General features: G+C 38.1%; 1 protein-coding gene across 15 annotated transcripts in view; it reads left to right on the top strand.

Moving 5' to 3' along the window:
- The first annotated feature begins 8,174 nt into the window (after positions 1-8,174).
- Positions 8,175-23,451, top strand: part of LOC108718075 (disks large homolog 1) — a 129,137-nt gene continuing 113,860 nt past the window's right edge. For 3 of the 15 annotated variants that reach the window (XM_041564814.1, XM_041564808.1, XM_041564809.1), the window contains exons 1-3: positions 8,181-8,938; positions 16,723-16,854; positions 20,765-20,931. In XM_041564814.1, coding sequence (XP_041420748.1) covers positions 8,920-8,938; positions 16,723-16,854; positions 20,765-20,931 — 318 coding nt within the window. In that variant the 5' untranslated portion in view covers positions 8,181-8,919. Of the gene's footprint in view, positions 8,939-16,722; positions 16,855-20,764; positions 20,932-23,451 lie in introns of those variants that run through there. The other 12 variants (XM_041564815.1, XM_041564810.1, XM_041564811.1 and 9 more) reach the window with 11 other exon arrangements.

The raw sequence follows: 23,451 nt of genomic DNA, 5'->3' as shown, positions 1-23,451 counted from the left end.
TGAGTTAGAATTTGACACAACTATGATCAGTCTCTAGGTTACTGCAACCCCTCCATTATCCTTATAATCAGCATATTTTGCTCTGTACTACACATTACACTACAAACTGTTTTCACTGGTTCAGTCCCATTGGCTAGTCTTTAATAATGTACATATCTAATGCTATATCAAATAAGACAGTATGCCCAGGGTCTGTGCTAACCTGTACAATGTGTACTGTGGGTGTAATGTACAGATTCTATTTTTTTTTATACTGTACTCAGTGTTAATGACTGGAAATAACTGTAATTAAAATAACAGCTAAGAGATTTCACTCTGTGCCTTTATAAAATCTTGATACCATTGTTAATGTCACCGAGTTCTGTACGTACGATTAGAACATCATATGCAGTTAACGTATAGTACACATGAACAAGCATTAGCCTGTTAACAACATACTAATAATTAGTGCTTATAGATACCATCAGTGCTAAAGTTCACTTATTGATGCCACAACTCACTCATCGATGTACTGGGGCCCACTGGAGGACTGGACCTCTTGGTGCCATCCACAGCCTCCACCACAGGAGAAGGAGCAGTACAGTGGGAAGACATGGAAGCCTGTTTGGTGAGTTTCTCTTTTATAATGAACTGGGCACCTACTGGAGAAGCTGATTACAGTGGCAGAACTACCGGGGGAGCAGGGGGTGCGAGCGGGACCCCCTCAGGGCCCCCCGGCAGTCCATTCGCCACTGAAAATGCAGCCGTACGGACCGGGCGGCGCCCGGCTGCGCATCACGCACCAGGGCCCGTCCCCCTCTAGGATTGCTTCTGGCTTAATACATACATAAGGATGCAGTCCACTCATTGGTAAGATGGATGCCTCTAGGGGAGAACACATTCAACTTTTTCTATTGGCTTCAAAATGGATGTTACATGGCCCATGCAAACCATAAGGCCTGGAGCTGCAGGAGGGGGCCCACCCTGACTGGGATCCATCTGGATTTTCTGCGATATCCCAGTTTCCTTGGTGAACTCATATCTGTATATATATATATATATATATGTATATATAATATAATAAAGATTACATTGCCTGTATATTGCACATAAACAAATGTATGTATAAAAGCAGATTTGCAAGGTTAACAATTTGGTATTTATTACGTTTATATATTAATAATACACAACAGCCAAAAATATACTGTAAATTATATAGTGAATAAAGTACCCCCTCTTGTAAAATATAAGGATATTATAAGTTACCGAGGAGTTTCATGACCATATAAAAACACGAGGCCGAAGGCCGAGTGTTTTTATACAGGTCATGGAACTCCGAGGTAACTTATAATATCCTCATATTTTACAACTAGGGGTACTTTATTAATTATAATACACAAATTTTAGTGAGTCATGTGACAGAAATTACATCACTACTCACCGTTTATAACTGATGACATCACTACTCACCGTTTATAAGGATATAATTTACAGGATATTCATGGCTTTTGTGTATTATATCCTTATAATACACAAAAGCCATGAATATCCTGCAAATTATAGCCTTATAAACGTGAGTTCTGATGTCATCAGTTATAAACGGTGAGTTCTGATGTCATTTCTGTCACATGACTCACTAAAACTTGTGTATTATAATAAATAATGTACCCCCAGTTGCAAAATATGAGGATATTAGAAGTTACCTCGGAGTTCCATGACCTTCGGCCTCATGTTTTTATATGTTCATGAAACTCCTCGGTAACCACTATTTTGGATTCAGCCGAACCCCAGAATCCTTCGTGAAAGATTCGGCCGAATACCGAACCGAACCCTAATTTGCATATGCAAATTAGGGTTCGGATTCGGTTCGGCCAGGCAGAAGGATTCGGCCGAATCCGAATCCTGCTGAAAAAGGCCGAATCCTGGCCGAATCCCGAACCAAATCCTGGATTCGGTGCATCCCTACTTATAATATCCTTATAATTTACAAGAGGGGGTACTTTATTCACTATATAATCTACAGTCTGGTAATTTCCCTATGGGACCAGACTGTAAATTATATCCTTATAAACGGCGCGTTCTGATGCCAGAATGCGCCGTTTATAACAGGGGTTCCCAGCCGCCTAATTTGACGCTGCATGTCTGAATTTGACCCCACCACGTTCAAATTTAATGCCGGCACGCCCAAATTGGATGCCGGCGACCAGAATTGGACTTCGACCCCCCACCTCCCTCCCGATATTTCACACAAAATGTAGATTATAATGCATAATGTACCCCCTACTGAAATTTATAAAGATATTAGAGGTCACCTCGGAGTTCTGTGACCTGTATAAAACTCCTCCGTGACATAATATCTTTATAAATTACAGTTGGGGGTACATTATCCACTATATAACCGGCGCGGTCATCAATTATAATCGGTACTTAGTGATATAATTTCTATCACATGACTCACTGTAACAGGTGTATTTTAATAAATAATGTACCACTTGTAAAATATAAGGAAATTATAAATTACAAGTCACCTTTGAGTTCCATGAGCTATAAGTTCTATGACCTATTTGGTGACTTATATCCTTAAAATTTACAATAGGGTACATAGTTATGTTCTGTTGAAAAAAGACCAAAGTCCATCAAGTCCAACTGTCTAGCTGGACCACAGTGCACATACATACACATAATTATATCTACCTATATATATACTAAAATTTATACTAATTGTAGATTTTAGTATCACAATAGCCTTTGATATTATGTATGTCCAAAAAATCATCCAAGCCATTCTTAAAAGCATTAACTGAATCAGCCATCACAACATCACCCGGCAGTGCATTCCACACACTCACTGTCCTGACTGAGAAGAACCCCCTACGTTGCTTCATACGAAAGTTATTTTCCTCTAGTCTAAAAGGGTGTCCTGTGGTATGTTGATCCTTTTTATGCTCCCTGTCTATAATGCCCTCTAATGTACTTGTAAAGAGTAATCATGTCCCTTTACAAATGTTTTTTCCGAGAAATAACAACCCCATCTTTGAAAGTGTTTCTTAGTATGTTATACGATGTCTAAATTATAGGCAATTTACTAACTTTTTAACTGGTCCATATTTTTTATTTTACATAGTTTAATAATTTGCCTTCTTTTTCTGACTGTTTCCAGCTCACAATTCTTTAAATAAATTTTAAATAAATGTTAAATAAATGTTCTGTAAGGTTACAAATGTATTGCTTATTTTTATTACTCATCTGTTTATTCAGGCCATGTATTATTCATACTCCATTATATTTTTCAAATCAATGCATGGTTGCTAGTGTAATTTGGACCCTAGCAAACAGATTGCTTAAATTGCAAACTGGAGAGCTGCTGAATAAGAAGCTGAAGAAATGGTACAATCTGTGGAATTTAAAATCAGGTAAATGTATTAACATATAGGAATGTTGTGTGGTTGATTTTGTTCACCCAACCACTCCCAAACAGCCAATCTTTGACATCATGAAAGGGGGCAGGGCAGATGTGCGCCTATAAATGGAGACTCCTGCTGTTAGCTGAGCAAAATAAACTTTGCTTATACTACAGTATATCCATTATTGAAATCTTGTTTTTTTTATCTGGGGATTCACAATCACAGCAAGCAGGCATGTGCCATTTTGTTAACACTTATTAAGGCAAACATTGGATCATCACAAATTTTTGCCCATGTGCCAGAATAGGGTACCTGGTCCAAATGCCCATGGACAGGCTACACAATTAGGTACACTGAAGTTCATTTATCAACACTGGGCATTTTTGCCCATGGGCAGTAACCCACAGCAACCAATCAAATTGCTGCAGTCATGGTTCTACTTGCAGCTGGCTTTAAAAACATAATCACCAACTGGTTGCTATGGTAACTGCCCATGGGCAAACTTGCCCAGTGTTGATAAATGAGCACCAACACTAAACAGTGTTGAATGGAAACTGAAAGTAATTGATATTGATGGATATATGACTGACAGCTCAGAGTTTTAAATATATTCACACTAAAACCCCAATTTTATGTCCCCCGTGTTTTTGTTTCCTGGATTTTTCCTGGATTATTCATGCTCTGTTGCACATATACTGCATTCTTTCTACCCAGACGTTACGGTCTCCTTCCCAAAAGTGTTTTTACTATAAAATAGGTATGCTTGTTTAATAAAAAAAATCTGAATTTCATGTTTAATTTGCAAAGGACTTTTATTATACCTGTATGGGATTGGGGTCATTTTATGCCTGAATGACAGGTCCCCTTTAAAATAAATAGAGATGGAAAAGAAACCCTGTTAGTGACTGTATATTCTTCTCCTTGCCTTCTATGCCCTCTAAAAAAATTCTTGGGGATTTCTTCTCACAGTTGAGGCCAACAATTACTGGTAATTTGGGGTATTTAAGCAAAGAACACAGTATTTACAATTCATTAATCCACTAGAACTATTTAATTGCACAAGTCACTTTATTTTGGATGTATTGAAACAGTGAATTAATGGGAGATACTGAGGGTGATTATATTTAAACTACTATTTACATATAAGTGGTATGAAAAGCATTGTCACTTTATAATTAATTCATTGACGTGATTGAGTATTTTTTGTTAATTCATTGAAGACAAACAATTCATTGGTGGTGAGTTTCTGAGGAGTCTGGGGTGTTTGTAAAGAATTAATTATCCCTTATCAATAAATGTCCCCTTTAAAATGGTCTGCTCTTTTCTTCCATTTTATCTCATTTTTATCTGGTGCTCCTCTCTTCCCCTTCATCTTTCCACTGCCCTTCAACTTTTATTTCTTCTAAATGTTCTTAAATGTTGCTCTAACCAACCACATTTTTTTCTGCAATCATCTTCTCTCCCTCCAGTATGTGGAAGCATAAATTCATATCAGAGCAACAATCAGAGTTTTATCAAAGTGTGAATTTAGAACTCTCCACAGAAAAACAAACTCACTTTCTATTCATTCCAATTGTATTTTTAGAATTGTATTTATCAGTGGAGTTTACCATTTGGTAAAAATCCCATAGGATTGAATAGAAAGAAGTTGGTTCCTTTGTCTGTGGGGAGTTCTAAATTCACACTTTGATAAATCTGCCCCATATTTTAGAATATGTTCCTTCACTTTTTTATTTTGTACCTTCAATGAATTTGAACAGAGGGAAACACAGTCCACTGATTAAGAGCTAACGAGCCAATTAACATTTATTAACTTTCATTCAGTGCTATAAACAGCTGTGTAGTGAAAATCTGGATTGTCAGCAGCTCTTCAGCACGTTAAGCACCAATAGCCTATCCCAGAGAAAACTCTGCTGCAATAAATATGCATTTCTAATCACTTCAAAATTTGTGTGCATGCATGTGGCTTATGGTGGCCATACAGGGGCACATTTTAGCTGCTGATAGACCAGATTATCTGCCTGTGTATGGGGCACTCCTACAGGCCTACTCAACTGATATCTGGTAGATTGGACAGGTTTAGCGCTCCTCCTTGTTTCTTCCTGCGCTCTCCTGTGTTCCAGTTAAATGCAATCAACTGAAGGGGAGTGCAGGTCCAGACGCAGCAGATTCTACTTAAATGTGCTGTCCTCATGATAACACATGTAAGCACCAAACAGCGCAACATGCTGAACAAAAGGGGCATTTGCCCAGGGTCCACCATTATTAATTCATCTACCATAATTTATGAATGATGCATTCCTCAGAAATGACACTCATTTCAAACTGCTGGAAATGCCCTACCAAATATTTCTATTTTTATTTGACATCCTTTTTTTGTACTTAACTATCTTTAAAGGGGTTATTCACCTTCCAACACTTTTTTTTTAGTGCAGTTGGTTTCAGCTAGTTTACCAGAAATAAAGACTTTTTCCAATTAATTTCTATTTTCTATTTGCGACTGTTTTTCTAATATTGAAACGTAAAGTCTCATTTTTCACCTTTTGGGGAGGGGTTGATGACCCTGTAAACTGTTCTAAATTGATACATTTAGTTGATATGTTTCTTATTTTTGTCCCTGCTGAGCAGAATCTCTGGGTTAGAATTGATACAATAGTTGCTAATATTTCAGAGATGCTGCTGAAAAATGTATAAACTAAGGGGCAGATTTATCAAGGGTCATATTTCGAAGTAGAAAATACTTCAAATTCGACCATTGAATTTAAATACTTCGAATATCGAATTCAACGTTTTTTCAACAAATTTGGCAATCGATCGATAGAATTAAAATTCAGCGATCGATCAAACGTTTTTAATTTGATATGTAAAGACTTGGAAAAAGTTTGTAGAAGGTCCCCATAGGCTAACATAGCACTTTGGTAGGTTTAATTTGGCGAACTATTGAAGTCAAAGTTTTTTTAAAGAGACAGTACTTCAATTATCGAATATTCGAACTATTTTAATTCAAATCGAATTCAAAGTAAATTTGAAGTCATAGTATCCTATTCGATGGTCAAATTATCAAAAAAATTACTTCGAATTTCGAATATTTTTAATTAGAAAATTCCCTCGAATTCACTTCGACCCTTGATAAATCTGCCCCTAAATGTTGCAAAATTGTAACAGTTCAGAATCTGCGCCTGAATTACTGAGCTGCCAGACTTTAACAACAGAGATAGGGACATTAAACTTTAAACTTAGATTTTGGAAAAATGGTAAAAAGTAGAAAATGGTAATTGGAAAAGTAATTGGAAAAAGTCTATTTCTGGTAAACTATCTGAAACTAACAATTAAAAAAGTGTTGGAAGGTTAATAACCCCTTAAAAGGAGATCTAAATGAATTCATGTCAACCTACTCAAGAGTGGTCCCATAGGCACTTTTACAATTTTCGTTAACTTTCTATTATTAGTGGTCTGTGAAATATAAGCAGTCTAAGGGTACCACACTTCGGACAATTTCAGAAAACGAAGAACTCCGAGGCTTTTTGGGGAGTTTAGTTGCCGAAAAAGAGGAGATTTGATGCTGGGCGACTAATCTCACTGGAATCTTAGCGTGTGTCACCACCTTCCTTAGACTAAGAAGACCAGACATTAAGCTCTCTTAGGAGGTCAGGGTGTCAGCAACCTTAAAGGACTAGTAACATCAATTTTTTTTATTAAAAAATTTGTTAGTGTAGAACGAAAAAAACCCCCACAAAGACACATTAAACTTTTAAATCGCTAAGTCTTTATTAAGAAATAACTTACCGAAACTCCACTTGTGCTCCTTTTCAGAAAAGGCAATCCGGCGATCCATTGTGCGGCGCTCAATTTCTCCTACCTGCTTTCCTTATAGGAGATAGCCAGGGAGGAGATATTGAGCTTCGCATGATGGGTCGTCGCCGTGTCACCTTTTCTGAAGAGGAGCACAAGCGGAGTTTCAGTAAGTTATTTCTTAATGAAGAATTAGCGTTTTTAAAGTTTAATATGTCTGTGTTTTTTTTTTGTTCTACGCAAACAAATTTTTTAATAAAAAAATTGACGTTACTGATCCTTTAACTGTCTATGTACATGCTGTATTGCTCTCATTTGAGTTAAAGTTATTAGTAGTTCAAAATGCATATATCTCAGAGAACTGTTCAAAAATAGAAGACTAGGGATGCACCGAATCCAGGATTCAGTTCGGGATTTGGCCAGGATTCGGCCTTTTTCAGCAGGATTCGGATTTGGCCGAATCCTTCTGCCCGGCCGAACCGAATCCTAATTTGCATATGTAAATTAGGGGTGGGGAGGGAAATCACGTGACTTTTTGTCATAAAACAAGGAAGTAAATTAGGGTTCGCATTCTGCCGAATCCTTCACGAAGGATTCGGGGGTTCGGCAGAATCCAAAATAGTGGATTCGGTGCATCCCTGTAGAAAACAAATATAATGTGCAATTATGCTTAGAGAAGCACCAGAGTAAGGTCTATCAGTATATTTTATCACTTAAGAGTTTTTATTTCCTTGTCGACTTTACCTGTAGCTTAGGCTGCATCTAGTGAACTATAAAATGGGGTGAGAGAAAAACCTGGGGTTTTGACATCAAGTTGTTTACTTTCACCTCGCTCTGCAGCTTTAAAAAGGTGTGGAGAGTGACGTCACATTCCGTCCACCCCTCACCTTTCTCAGGCAGTCAACATGTACTGTCTTGCCAGCAGATGTCCAACTCCAAGCCCAGGATACACAGACAGCCTGCGTTTAGTTTTGGGCATTGTAGTTCTAAAGTAACTGCTTAATCTCAAATTTGAAAGCAATGCCATTCACAGGGTCGCTATCCACACCTCCCTGTGTCAAGGTAGAATCCGGCTCTCCAACCCGGCCAAGCTCACTCCTTATTGGAGGAGACGTGGAGGGCTTTGGAAAGAGGGGGGTGGAGTCACGTGGCACATTCAGCCTAGCTCCAGGGCGCCATTTTGGAGGAAAGTTTGGGAATTCAGAGCGGAGGGGGAAATAGGAGGTGTGTTAAAGGAGGAGGAGAAGGGCGGGGGAGCAAATACTGAGAGACTACACGAAGAAGTAAAGGAGGAGGGAAAATACACAATGAGAAGCCGATGAGTGAACTTTTTGCGAAACCCCGAGCTCCTTTCTGAACTTCCTACTGCCCAGTCTGTGGATCAGGAGGAGACGGAAACTTCTGCTGCCCCCTATCAGCAACTTTAGACACACCCAGAAGCTCCCCCGTGTCTTGTGGTTTGGCCCGAGAGGCGCCTGACTCTTGGATTCTTCATTTTATTGCCTTGTTGCACTGTATTTGAGATCCTCCCTTTCACAGACTGTGGATTAGTCCTTTGGTGAATAACCCTTAGTAGGAAGGACTTTCCCACTGTTGCACTTAAGGGGGAGGAGGAACTCACACACTGCAGTATCCTCCTCCTCCGGGAGATTATTCCGTGGAACCTCCCGCTGAGGGTACGAGTGTTGTCCGGGGTCAAGCTGCCGGCTGATTGTTGGCGTGTGGTTTCGTGGGGGGCAGCATCATGCCTGTGAGGAAGCAAGGTGTGTGTCCTGCATCACTTCTATCATTTGTGTGTCGTGTATGTGTCTGAGCTCTAGTACACGGCGCTACGTTGCAGGGGAGAGTGGAACAGCCCACGGAAATCTGGCCGCGTTGTTCCAAAAAGAAAAGTTGGGCTGTAAACTAATCTATGGGCGTTTCTGCAGCAAACACACTTTGTTTTCCCCAAGTTCTTTTAATGTAAAGGAAGCGGTGGAGGATTTCAGGCCTTTAATGAACGTTACTAACTACTTGCAAAAGCCTTTTATTAGTCCAGCCAGGAGAAGTCTAAACAAGCACACTCTGTACATATGACAGGCCTTGCACTCCTCCTCACTGTCCTTCTTTCTGTTAGTGCCCAGGAATTGTACAACTTTCCCTTGCTGTGTATTGCTTTTCACACTGGTTAGTGTTTCATGTGGCTCCACGTAGCCTGCTGGCGAGAACTGCTCTATTTTTAAATGGTACTTTCCCCAAAATGAGACACTTTTCTAAATGTCTAGTAGTGTATGTGGATTCAGTAGGGAAGAGAGAACAAGTGTGGATAACTTTTAAGGGAAGTTTTACTCTGGACTAGGACGACTGTGGTTCTTGGTGCTTTTTCTCAATTCCTCTTCACAATACCTTGTTTTCTTGTGTTTTATGGGAATGCAAGGACTACAGATCCTTTAAATTATATTTAATATAATTTAATATTATAAATTTTATATATATATATATATATATATATATATATATATATATATATATATATATATATATATATATATATATAATTTTTTTTTTTTTTTTTGATTGGTCGGGCCCATGCTGACATCTGTATATGCTATGAGTTTTGGGAAGATAGTTTTTCTTTCACTTTCCAGTGACTTGTTTCTGGGAAAGTTGCAGAAGTAAATATTACTGAGCTTAAAGGAGAAACAAACACTTAAAACTTCCCTCTCCCTGGCACAGGATACACAGAGGATAACCGATGAGCTTTGTAGTATACAATTCTTCAGAACTTATCTGGTATCCATTGTGTATCCTGTGTATGAATGGCTTCCTCCATGGCTACATAGTAGCTTGTTTATATAAACAAAACTTATGTTTCTGAAGTAAACACACTAGTGTTATCAGTGCAGAGCAACATTACATTACATTGTCATTCTTTTTAAGAAACTTTGTTTTTGTTGTTACTGTGCCTTTAACATCCATAGGGCACAGGGTGAACTGAATGCTGTGAGGTCTGCTCAGGACAACCCATAATTTTAAAATGTTGCATGTGCCATCGGCTTAGTAGGATTTGCATTGTGGCTTATATAAGAAGTTAAACAATATATTTGTTTTGTGTATTTATAAAAGCTAGATATAGTACTGGTATGGGATCCCTTATCCAGGAACCCATTATCCAGAAAACTTCTGAATTATCGGAAGGCCATCTCCCATAGACTACATCATAAGCAAATAATTTAAATTGAATGGTTTCCTTTTTCTCTTTAATAATTACACACTGGTGGCAAAGCAATCATATTGGGTTTTAATATGTCAAGTATGGTGATCCAAATTAAGGAGATATTCCTTATCTGGAAAAACCCAGGTCCAAAGCTTTCTGGATAGTAGATCCTATGGCTGTGTATGAAAACTATATACTCAAGTACAATTCTGTATTTCTAAAATTAGCTGAAATATTGTTTTGTATAGTGAAGTGCTTGGAAATATAACTTCAGCCAGTTTTGTACCCGAACAGAGTAGAGTTTTTTCTATTTTTACGATGGTTGTTTGTAGCAGCAGCTATAGCGATAAGATATCGTCGCTCACTAATAAACGAATAATGCTCTGGCTCATGTCACATTTGCCATGTAAAATAAAATAAAAAAATCTTTAAATACACGGCACCATAATAGCAGTTATGTAATGTTTAATGGCTTCATGCATTGTATAGGACAAGAAAAGGCTAAAAAAGTATAGACATGATTGCTGATAACTTGTCACGTGACCCCAGTTGGTCAGTGTTTTTTTTAAGACAGCTGGTGCATCTTACAGGGGCAGCACATGCCCATTAGGAACCCCCTGCAGTGTACATGCATGCAGTCCTGAATAGTGAGTACCTCAGATGTTGTCATGCCTGTCGTTGGGTAAGCGAATACTGCAGTTCGGGGGGGGGGTTGTGATTTTTCTCAGGTCACATGGTAGAGTTACCAGAAACCACCCACATATTTTTTTTCCCCCTTTTCTTCACTTGAGATAGCCATGGAGAGTGATAGATAGTGGATAGTGCTGTTCTGTTTCTGAGAGAAATTAAATACCTCCACAGGAACAGTAAATACACTACCTTGTTGTGGTACAGAAACTCACTAATTCAGCTGCTATGGGCACATTAGGGCAACTTAAAGGAACAATAACACCAAAAAATGAAAGTGTTTTAAAGTAATGATAATAAAATGTACTGTTGCCCTGCACTGGTAAAATTTGTGTATTTGCTTTATATAAACTAGCTGCTATGTAGACATGGGGGCCGCCATTCAAGCACAGGATACATAGTAAATAACCATTACGGTCTAAAGAATCCCACTGTATACTACAGAGCTTAACTCTTCTCAGCTGTGTAACCTGTGTCGTTTCTCCTTTTTCAGCTTTGAATGGCTGCCCCCATGGCTACACAGCAGCTTGTTTATATAAACTATAGTTGTGTTTTCCGAAAACAAATACACTAGTTTTACCAGTACAGGGCAACACTACATTATATTGTCATTCCTTTAAAACAATAAAATTTTTTGGTGTTACTGTTCCTTTAACAAAAAAGTCTCTATACTTTAAAGGAATTGTTCAGTGCAAAATAAAAAATGTTTCTAATATTGTTAGTTAACCAAAAATGCAATGTATAAAGGCTGGAGTGATTTGATATAACAAGTCAGTCAGGACACTACTTCCTGCTTTTCAGCTCTCTTGGTTTACATTGACTGGTTACCCTGGCTACCAGGCAGTAACCAATCAGATTTGAGGGGGGGCCACATGGGTCATATCTGTTTGAATCTGAGCTGAATGCTGAGGATCAATTACAAACTCACTGAACAGAAATGTACCATGTGGCCTCCCTTCAAGTCGCTGACTAAAGGTGGCCATACACGGGCCGATAAAAGCTGCTGACAGACTGTGTCGGCAGCTTATTGGCCCGTGTATGGGGGGCCCCGACAGGCTTCCCCGATCGAGATCTGGCCGAAAGTCGGCCAGATCTCGATCGGATGGGACAGAAAATCCCGTCGGATCGCGGCCGCATCTGTTCGTTGATGCGGTCCCGCGATCCGACTGCCCGTTTACCGAATGCTAGGATCCGATCGTTGGGCCCTAGGGCCCACGATCGGATCTGCCCGATATTGCCCACCTCAAGGTGGGCATATCGGAGGGAGATCCGCTCGTTTGGCGACATCGCCAAACGAGCGGTTCTATCCATGTATGGCCACCTTAACTCAGAGTTATAGAGCTGAAAAGCAGGAAGTTGGATTCTGGCTGTTTTATTAGACATCTGTTCACTCCAGCCTTTATGTATTAAATTTTTGGCTAACTAACTATATTAGAAACATTTTTTATTTTGCACAGCCTATCTATTTACCCAGTTTTTATTTTCACACTGAACTATTCCTTTAATGCTTTTTTTGACCTTAAGGGTAGAGACACACGCAAAGATTCGGGGAGATTTAGTCGCCCGTTGATGAATCGCCTCTTCTTCGGTGTTAGTTTTCCAAAACGCCCGAAGTCGCCTTGTGAAACCGCCGTGTACAATCTAAATCGCTGTGGGAAGGCAGTTCAGGGGGATTAGTCGCCCGAAGAAGAGGCGATTTGTCGGCAGACGGCTAAATCTCCCTGAATCTTCACGTGTGTCTCTGCCCTTAAGGGCTAGTCCACACGGGGAGATAGCGACGCGTTTGCGGTCGCGGCGACAAAGCGCCGCGACAGTCGCCGCGACCAGCGCAGGCGACAGTTTTGTATGGGCGCCTATGTAAAAACGCCTGTGCTAACCACACGAGGCGATGCGCTTTTCAACAGTCGCCTGAAAAAGCCTGGCGAGGCATTTTCAGGCGACTGTTGAAAAGCGCATCGCCTCGTGTGGTTAGCACAGGCGTTTTTACATAGGCGCCCATACAAAACTGTCGACTGCGCCGGTCGCGGCGACTGTCGCGGCGCTTTGTCGCCGCGACCGCAAACGCGTCGCTATCTCCCCGTGTGGAATAGCCCTAAGAGTGATGGCGGATGAGGAGATTTTTGCTCACCGTTAACTCTGTGCTCCTGTAGGTGACAAATTTCCAGAAAATGCTTTACCACTGGCAAAAATGTAAGTTGTTGGTAGGAAAAAATGTGCGGCATTTAATTTTCTGATGTTTTGCACAACTTCAGGCAGCTTTGGAAAATGAAGTTCAACATATGTTTTCCAGTTGCCGAATTACTTTATTTCTGATGGGAAAGCATTGTTGTAGCAGCAAAACCTCAGAAAATACCCTGCCGCAAACTGAAAATAGTAAAACACTCACATCTCATAATTGCTCAAAAATCCTTTAGTAGCAGAGTCTATTCTCCGTATTGTCTATGGCAGGGTATTTTTTGGTGTTTTGTAGCTGCAAGAACGAGCGCCATGTGTGACTGTCCTTAAAGGGGTTGTTCACCTTTAGAATGATGTAGAGTGCAATATTGGAAGACAACTTACAATTGGTCTTCATTTTTTATTACCGTGCTTGTGTTTTTTTTTTTAATTTCACTTTTTGTTCAGCAGCTCTCCAGTTTGGAGTTTTGGCAGCTAGCGGGTTGCTAGGGTTCAGATTACCTCAACTAAGGAGTGGTTTGAACGAAAGACTGTTATATGAGTAGGAGAGTATTTAATTAGAAAAATCAGTAATAAAAAGTAACAATAAATTTGTAGACTCACAATATATTTGATGTTTAGAAAAACTCAGATAATAGCAAAAAAAAACACCCTATAAATAATGAAGACCGATTGCAAATTATCTCAGAATATCACTTTCACTACATCATACTAAAAGTTAACGTAAAGCTGAACAACCCCCATTTAAAGCAGCTATTATAATTTATTATAACAGTTGCTTATACTTCACTGATGCTGATAAATGTATCAACTAATGTAGCAATTGTAACCGTTCAGATTGTACACCTGCATTATTGGGTGTTAATCTAAAATCCCGGAAAGAGGATATGTTAGTGTAAGTGTTTGTTCACCTTCCAAACACTTTTTTTTCAGTTCAGTTATTTTCAGACTTCACCAGAAATAGACTTTTAGCCAAATGACTACCTTCAAGCACATCTTAAAAGTGAGCAATACACTAACATTTGCCATAAAAAAAAATTAACAAAGAATATTCTTTTGTGAAATGCAAACTTTTGATCTCATTCTTGTGTATAAGTATTCAATTGTTAGTATTAACTAACACATTTCATTACACCCCCCCCAGTCTTAAAAATCACCATAACACCTATCTATACAAGCATATTGACCGGTTACATCCCAAAAATGATTTAATCGTTGTATGGATGCTAGTATTTTTTAAAAAAAAATTGCTTCCCTAACCTCTCAGGGCCTTGTATACTCGAGGACGTCAACATGCTTTACTGTACAATTGCCTAGTGCCAGAGTATTCTGGTTTTGCTTTGTATAACAGTTTTTTTTGTAGGTTTACGGTCACGATTCAGTTTTTATTGATAAAAATGTGTCCATATCACTTTAATGTTAATCTTGTGAGAAGTCTGTTGCAAGTGTTGTGAGCCTGTAGTATGATGTCTGTCAGGAAGTTAAAGGAACCGTGACAACAACAAATGAAAGTGTTTTAAAGTAATAAATATCATGTACTGGTCCTGCACTGGTAAAACTGTGTGTTTGCTTCAGAAACACTCTTATAATTCATCTAAACAAGCTGCTGTGTAGCAATGGCAGAAATTTTAAAAAAGTCTATATGGCACAGTCAGGTTACATAGTGGATAACAGATAACACCATTGTGTTCTACAGAGCTTATCTGCTGTGTAACCTGAGCATTTTCGCTTATGAATGACTGCCCCCATTGCTACACAGCAGCTTATTTATATAAACCATAGTAGTGTTTCTCAAGCAAACATCAGTTTTACCAGAGCTGGGCAACACATTTTTATTACTTTAAAACACTTTAATTTTTTTGATGTTACTATTCCTTTAAGATTAGAGCACCTCAAATGAACCTAGCCTCTCGGAAGAACCAATGATTTTGAATGTTTGCATACATTTTTTTTGCGGTGATGCCTTTTAAAATAGTATATGACCCGATGAAAGACTAACGCATTTTAAAGGTGTTGCTCATCTGCCAAACACTTTTTTCAATTGTTGTTTTTAGATTGTTCCCCAGAAATAAAGACTTTTTTTTATAATTACTTTCCGTTATTTATTTTTTACTGTTTTTCCAAAAATCGAAGTTTAAAGACGAATGTCCGTCTGTGGTGTTTGAGTCTGGGAGCTCATTAATTCAGGTGCAGTCTAAACTGTTATAATTTTGCAACATTTAGTTGATACATTTCTCAGCAGCATCTCTGGAGTATTAGCAACTACTGTATCAATTCTAACAGCTGCCTGTAATGAAACCCAGGGACAAAGTTAAGAAATATATCCACTAAATGTATCCATTTAAAACAGTTTACAGGGTCGGCGAGCCCCTCCCTCCCAGAGCTGCTTCAGAAAGTGAAAAATTACACTTCAATATTAGAAAAACGGTCACACATAGAAAATGGAAAGTCAATGGAAAAAGTCGTTCTTTCTGGTGATCTATCTGAAAACAACTAGTTGTTTGAAGGCGAATCACCCCTTTAAAGAAGCCAAATTGTCCAGAAATTGTCTTTTTGCTGTGCCAGCCTAAAGTTTCAGCATCTCTTTGACAAATTATTCAGGTGTTCAAGTATATGCACAGAATCTCACCATCTTGAATCTTATTTGGAATGTCAGTGATAGTGCACATGCTTATTGTGCTCTGGGTCACTGTTGAAGCTAATCATATGGGTTGTTGCACACCATCAAACAGAAAATGAGGTTTGCCTTGTCATAGAAGCTGAAGCTACAGGGCTGATTATTGTGAATAAGAAAAAAACTACTACTTGTGTAAAGCTTCTCTGTTGTCTATGTAATTTATTTTACAGTTTATACGGTTAAGAAACAAAGCTTGAACAGCAATATAATTCTACACTTGTGTTTTTTTTGTTTTGCATCTGTGTATGATTTACACATTTCTTTTTGCAGTGATGTGTATTTTTTCTGAATGTATAATTATATATATATATATATATATATATATATATATATATATATATATATATATATATATATATATATATATATATATAGTGCTACTATGATATGCAGTGCAGTACAATTGTACAATGTAGCAAAGAATACACAGGGAGGACAAGCATCATAATAAATAACTATAAAGAGATTTAAGTGCCATGTTTGAAGACGCACAGTAGGGATGCATCACTGCCCTGTAGAGCTTACAGTCTAGGTAGCATATCATTTTCAGTGGGATTAACCAATATTTGGCATCCTTTTTAGACCTAGATTGCAAGATATATAATTTATTTATTTTTTTTTTTTTGCCTTACTATACTGACTGTAATATTGTACAGAAAAGTTAAAATTCTGTCTTTATTAATTCCTCAATATTTGTGATCATTCCCCAGATCTGGGTCTTATTCTGTTTTAACCTGGTTGTTCAGGATTTACTTTCTTATTTATTTTAGTTAACTGCATGTGATTTAAATTGTACTGATCTGTCTTTGCAGATACTCACCGTGCTTTGGCCCTTCTGGAAGAATATCGCTGTAAACTTCATCAAACCGAAGACAAACAACTCAGGAAATCTATTGAGCGTGTAATTGGCATCTTCCAGAGTAATCTTTTCCAATCTCTCATAGGTAGGTATCTTAAAATGTATATTAAATAAATAGGCACCAAAGTGTTGCAGAAGGGAATATTGTGTTTTGTATTGGTATTTGCATTTTGTAAAACTGTGAGTGTAAACAAGTATAAAACGTTCTATGCATTTTGCCATACCTTGTGTGAGTCACCACTCAACATATGAAAATTATGTAAAGAACAGATTGGTAGCAATTTCAGGAGATACTAGAGGAGTTTAGAAGGTTTCAAAAGATGTTGCCAAAAGTAGACTGGGATTACAATTCTCTTATACACTTAACAGGATAAGCACTTGTCCCTAATTACTAACGTATTTAGTAATTTTATGTAAGCAGGAAAACACCACCCTTGAATACCCACCTTGAATTTGGTGACTTCGCTGTTTGACCTTTCTCCAGCCTGTATACATCATTCTAGTGGCATAGTAATCTGAATGAAACCCTGACTTGAACTACTTTTAAATAGTTATTAATTTCAGTGCACTTTTTGAAACTGTTCCTTGAAATCTAATAGTGATATTACTATAGATATTTTCTTTCTCCATGTACCTTGTGCTGAAACTTGACTAGTGCCAGTACATCATACTGGTTAAAGGAGCAGTAACACCAAAAAAAATAGCGTTTTAAAGGAATGGTAATGTATTGGTGCCCTGCTTCAGGAACACTGCTATAGTTTATATAACCAAGCTGCTTACAGATAAGCTGTGTGGTATACACTGTTATTCTTCAAAACTTATCTGTTATGTGATGTGTATCCCTCGTCTTTTTTTTCAACTTTAAATGGCTGCCCTCATGGCTACACAGCAGCTTGTTTCTATAATCTATAGTTGTACCAGAACGGGGCAACTGTACGTTATATTTTCCTTACTTAAAAGCAAATTTTTTGGTGTTACTGCTCTTTAAGGGGTTTACTAGGTATAGATGGTGATGGGAAAATACTATAGAATAGCTTTAAGAGAAAGCTTGTTCCATAGTATAGCCCAGCACAAAAATGTTCTTTTATTTCTCAACTGAAAAATGTCCACTAAATGCTTTATTAATAAATATTTAACGATTAAAAGGAGAAAAGGGTTATTCTACTGCAACACAAGCATGCAGAAAGTTCCTGTGGGTGCCAATTATGGGCTTTGATTTACTATTGGTAGCCCTTATATGAACTAGCAGCCTACAAGAGGCTCTGTTTGGCAGTACATCTGGTTTTATTCAACCTAAACTTGCCTCCAAGCCAGGAATTTAAAAATAAGCACCTGCTTTGTGGCCAATGGGAGCAACATCTAAGATCTAAGTAGTTGGGGTGTAACATGTTGCTCACGATCTACTGGTAGGGGATCACTGACTTAAGCCATAATACTTTAATGTATACCTTGTTGTCATTTGTGCTGCAAAGCATAATGGATCATTACTGGCTCTTTCTTGCAAAATGCCCTATATTAATTTTTTCCTTGACCTGGTAATTCCAAACATTTTCACACCTAAAGATTCTTCAAATTTACACTGTTAATGTGAATTATTTTTACTGCCTTTCTTTCAGAATCTTGAAAATAAAATGTGTGATGGCAAACTTTATTGCCTAGAAATTAAGGAGGAAGTGCAAGATGCATACTAAAAGTTAATTTTAAGGGCAAGGAGCCCCTGATTCGCTGAGGTTACCCATATATTAGGGCATTTCCAATTAATTGAATTGTTAGTCCCCCCCCCCGGATCGGTGCTCTATTTAGGAAAACAAATGCACCAAATCCTGGGATGCATGGTAAAGGTAAGTAGAATGAAGATGCTGTTCACTGGTGGGTACCTAACATATCGGCACCACCCAGTGAATCAGTGTTTCCTTGTGCTTAAAACAGCTCATAAGCTGGCCATAGACGTCATGGTACGAAAAATGTCAGGACGATACTTGATGTTTGTACGAATTTATCTTTGTGTCTATGGCCAGCTGTAGTTTAATAAAGACTTGGTCTTCATTCTTTATTTTTTTAATTCATTTTATAGTTTAGTAACTTTATAGTCAATGGCATAACTAGATATTAAAGGGCCCCACAGCAAATTCTTTTTCAGGTTCCCAAAAAGTCCCAAGTGTCTGTTGCTACATTGTTTAAATGTATTTTTTTGTAGGCAATTATAAATAATATATTGTGTTTCTTTTACATGGTGCTAAAAATGTATATTCTCTTTAAAAATAGCCCCTTTATTGGAGCTCCCCATATATGTTCACTGGTCCCTGTTTCAAATGAGGGGTGGGTGTGTCCTAAGGGTCCCTGCCAGAAGCACAGTCGAAGGGAACAGCCAATCACAGCCCTGCAGTCACACAAGCACAGACAGGCTTCAGTTCCCCATCAGGTCCTGCTAGCTGCTGATTGGTTTCTGTCCTACAGTGCAGTGAGGTGAGTGCCGCCGGCTCCCCTGCACAGCCTAGGAATTCAGGGAGTAGGAAGTGAAAGAGAAGGGAGGGATTATTAGGGTTTTTGCAGAAATATTCAATAAATCAGCCTGAAACACTACTTTTTTTTAAGCACAATTCTTCTATATCTGAATGAGTATAACCCCCATTTTACGTTTTTCAGGGGACCAAGAAAAAATTATGTAAAATCAGGGAAAATGTAAAATCAGGGAAATGTGTTAAAGTAACCTTTTCTTCAAGTACTGAAAGGATATAAGCACAGTAGTCCATTACTTTGAGATACAATATTTACTGTGTTAATAACCAGGGTTAAGCATTGCAGTGTTAATGTTACACTATGGGGGGCATGTGCAAGGCCTCTCTGCTAGTCACATACACAACCTAAAGCAATAAGTGATTAGTACAGGACTCTATAAGGGGCAGACTAATTGGAATTGACCATTTCCAGGCAGAACCAAGGCAAATTACATCTGGTTAGTATTTTAAACCTCTATTTCATAAATAATAACATTCATAGAGGGAAAAAGCACATTTTGGGAACATCAGGACAACATTTTGATGTTAAATCCAGAAAACATTACTTCAATCATTACTACAATCAGGGGAATGCACCCATTGAAAAGCTTTATGAATTTTTGGGACCGCAAATAAAAAATGTAAAATGCGAGAAAACCTAAAATCAGGGTACTTGAAATCAAGGTTTCACTGTATAGCTTTTTTTAAAGGCACCGATCAACAAAAAAAAGTTTTTCCTACCAGATCCCTCGCTCCAGATAAGGAATCCATAATATATTTACGATAATAACAGCCTACTTAGTGTCATGCCCTCTGCCACCATAGAGATCTCCCAGTATAGACAGCCATGCTGGGCACATGCATAAGTGAGCACCCCAGGTTGCTCAATATGTGAATGCATGTTGCAAGACCTCACACATTATGCACATAATGAGTGACTACAGACTTGCTCTGTATGTGCATGCATGTATGTGTCAACATGGCCACCTGCACTCCCAGGGCCGGGCAACCACTTAGTAGGCTATTGTCATTATTATAATTAATATTATATTATTGCCAAAGGTATTGAGGTTCTGAACTATTTCGAAGATTGTTATAGTTAGTGGTGGATCGTGCCAGGATTTGCCTGTGTACTACTATCACTATCAAGTAGTTGGGCAATAAAAAAAAGTATATTTAATGTAAATTAATTTTTCCTCATTCCAAAAGGCAACTTCTCTCTAAGTTGTTGCTGCCTTTGGGACAAAGGGAAAGGGATTTATAGAAGTATTAATTTATATTTTTAAATCTGTTTTAAGATGGAAAAAGGCATACTTGAAAAGCTGTATAGAAAGAAAAAACTATAAAGACCAATTGCAGTTACTCCTGGTTCATAGTTAATTCTCTGAATATTACAGTTACTGTATACCTTGTTAAAGGAAACATTATCAACATTCATTACTTGTTGTTCCTTGCTTTTTTTTTTTTTTTTTAAATATCTGTTTCTAAACTTTTCAGATATACAAGAGTTCTATGAAGTGACTTTACTGGACAACCCTAAATCCATAGACAATACTAAGCCCACTGAGCGAGCACAGCCTGTAAATACATGGGAGTGTTCCAGCCTTCATAATTCCTCAGCAACCTGTGAAACTCTACCAAGCAGCCTTATTTTAAATGTAGAGGTAGGTTGTTTGATTCATGCTCTTATTCATAATTCTGTTTGAAGTAAATGGTACGAATATTAGGGGTTGCATCCATGCTAGTAATTACTTTTTAAATGTTCAGTTTTAAATATTGGAGCAAGGCAAAATGAGTGTAAGTATTGATTAATTCATGTTAAATTGTGCCTTCTAAATATTCTTCTAATCAGATTTGGATCTGGGTAAACCGCTTTTGAAGTGTGAAGGGTTAGAATCTAGTGTAAGCAATCAAAGCATTTTTGGATGTTTGTAGAAGCTGACCAAGTCTAAACTGAGATTCAGAATAGACCCTGGCATTTCAAGTACAAAGAGGCATATTCAGCCCCCTCATACCCAATAGTGACTGTCTTTGGTATTTTAAAGCAGCCTGTCTGGCATTTGCCAGAATGTATAGGTGCCCATATGCAGTTAGGCTTTTTAAATGTTGCAACATTGTGTTTAGAATATTTAGCTTAAATTAATTGTTCAGTGTAAAAATAAAAATTGGGTAAATAGATAGGATGTGCAAAATAAAAAATGTTTCTAATATAGTTAGTTAGCCAAAAATGTAATGTATAAAGTGACTGGATGTGTAACATAACAGCCAGAACACTAATTTATGCTTTTCAGCTCTCTTGGTTTCCACTGATTGGTTACTGCCTGGTAACCAATCAGTGACTTGAGGTGGGGCTACATGGGTCATAACTGTTTGCTTTTGAATCTGAGCTGAATGCTAAGGATCAATTCAAACTGACTGAGCAGTTATGTCCCATGTGGCACCCCCTTAAAGTCACTGACTAACTCAGAGTTAGAGAGCTGAAAAGCAGGAAGTTGTGTTCTGGCTATTATGTTACACATCTGCTCACTCCAGCCTTTATACATTACATTTTTGGCTAGCTATATTACCTCAAACACACCAAAGGCACCACTCAAAACACGCTCCCATAGCTGCTCTCGTATTATTAACCAGGTGCTCTAGCCACATCGTCCCCACTGCCAGCACGTATCCAAAAACAAAGAGAAGGATGGCACTCTGGTTAAAAGGCAGGTTTATTGCAGTATCCTGCAGATATCTATTGTTGAATCTTAACTATATTAGAAATGTTTTTTTTACTTTGCACAGTCTATCTATTTACCCAGTTTTTATTTTTACACTGAACTGTTCCTTTAAACATATACATTTTTTGCATATTTTCCTACAGCTTACTTTTCAGCCACACCACGGGGCAGATTTACTAAGGGTCGAATATCGAGGGTTAATTAACCCTCGATATTCGACCAGGAACTAAAATCGTTCGACTTCGAATATCGAAGTCAAACGATTTAGCGCAAATCCTGCGATCGAACGATCGAAGGATTATTCGTTCGATCGAACGATTAAATCCTTCGAATCGAACGATTCGAAGGATTTTAATCCAACGATCGAACGAATATCCTTCGATCAAAAAAACGCAGGCAAGCCTATGGGGACCTTCCCCATAGGCTAACATTGAGTTCGGTAGCTTTTAGCTGCCGAACTAGGGGGTCGAAGTTTTTCTTAAAGAGACAGTACTTCGATTATCGAATAGTCGAACAATTTTTAGTTCGAATCGTTCGATTCGAAGTCGAAGTAGTAGTCGAAGGTCGAACTAGCCCATTCGATGGTCGAAGTAGCCAAAAAAACACTTCGAAATTCGAAGTTTTTTTAATTCGAATCCTTCACTCGAGCTTTGTAAATGTGCCCCCACATGTTAATCAGGAGCATCTGTAAACCCACCAGAATGAGCTTGCCAGTTTTATCTATATTTAGACAATGCAGGTGCTACTGAGTGCTAGTAAATTTGTTAATCTATCATGCTTAATATTTCTAGTTGTCTTGACAAAAATGTAATGTTTTATTTCCCATTCACTGTATATCAGTAGGCAGAGAAGAATGTTACCTGTGATCCATTTTTGCTTTCCTAATATGTTTAGAATTCAAACAAAGTAAAATAAACTAAAGTTGTGTGTAAGATTTATCGGTTAGAACTCCCCAATTATGTGTATTATCAGTGGCTTATTAGAATTTCCAAACACAAATAAGTAATCATCAGCTATTGTTATTATTGTTATTGTTGACTTTTGAATGCATTACTTGGAACTGTAGTGCTGTCTGTTTTTTAATTGTAGGAGTTGGCTACTGCTAGCATACAATATTGTTTGTATTGGATAAGCTTCCCAGCTATAGTCAGGTGATCCCACTGGTGTCTAATAAAAGGGCAGCCAAGTTTGGGAGTTTTACTTTGAAAGCAGCTAGTTAGTTGCAGGTAAAACCTAGTCCATGTGTAAAATGTATAATGAAGCAATAGAATTCTTAATGAAACAGATGAAAATTGAGCATAGGACTGGCCAGATATGGGATGACTTTGACGTAGTTGGCCAGCTTAAATATATTGCAATATATGGACAAACTATCCCTGTTTTGTTTAAAGGGTAAGGCATTTTTCATTAGCAGTATGCACAATATGTCTCTGTCTTATATTGATAATGGGAAAGTTGTGCTCG

This window comes from Xenopus laevis, chromosome 5S (genome assembly GCF_017654675.1).
Source record: "Xenopus laevis strain J_2021 chromosome 5S, Xenopus_laevis_v10.1, whole genome shotgun sequence".
Lineage (NCBI taxonomy): Eukaryota > Metazoa > Chordata > Amphibia > Anura > Pipidae > Xenopus > Xenopus laevis.
This window is presented reverse-complemented; position numbering and strand designations above follow the sequence as displayed.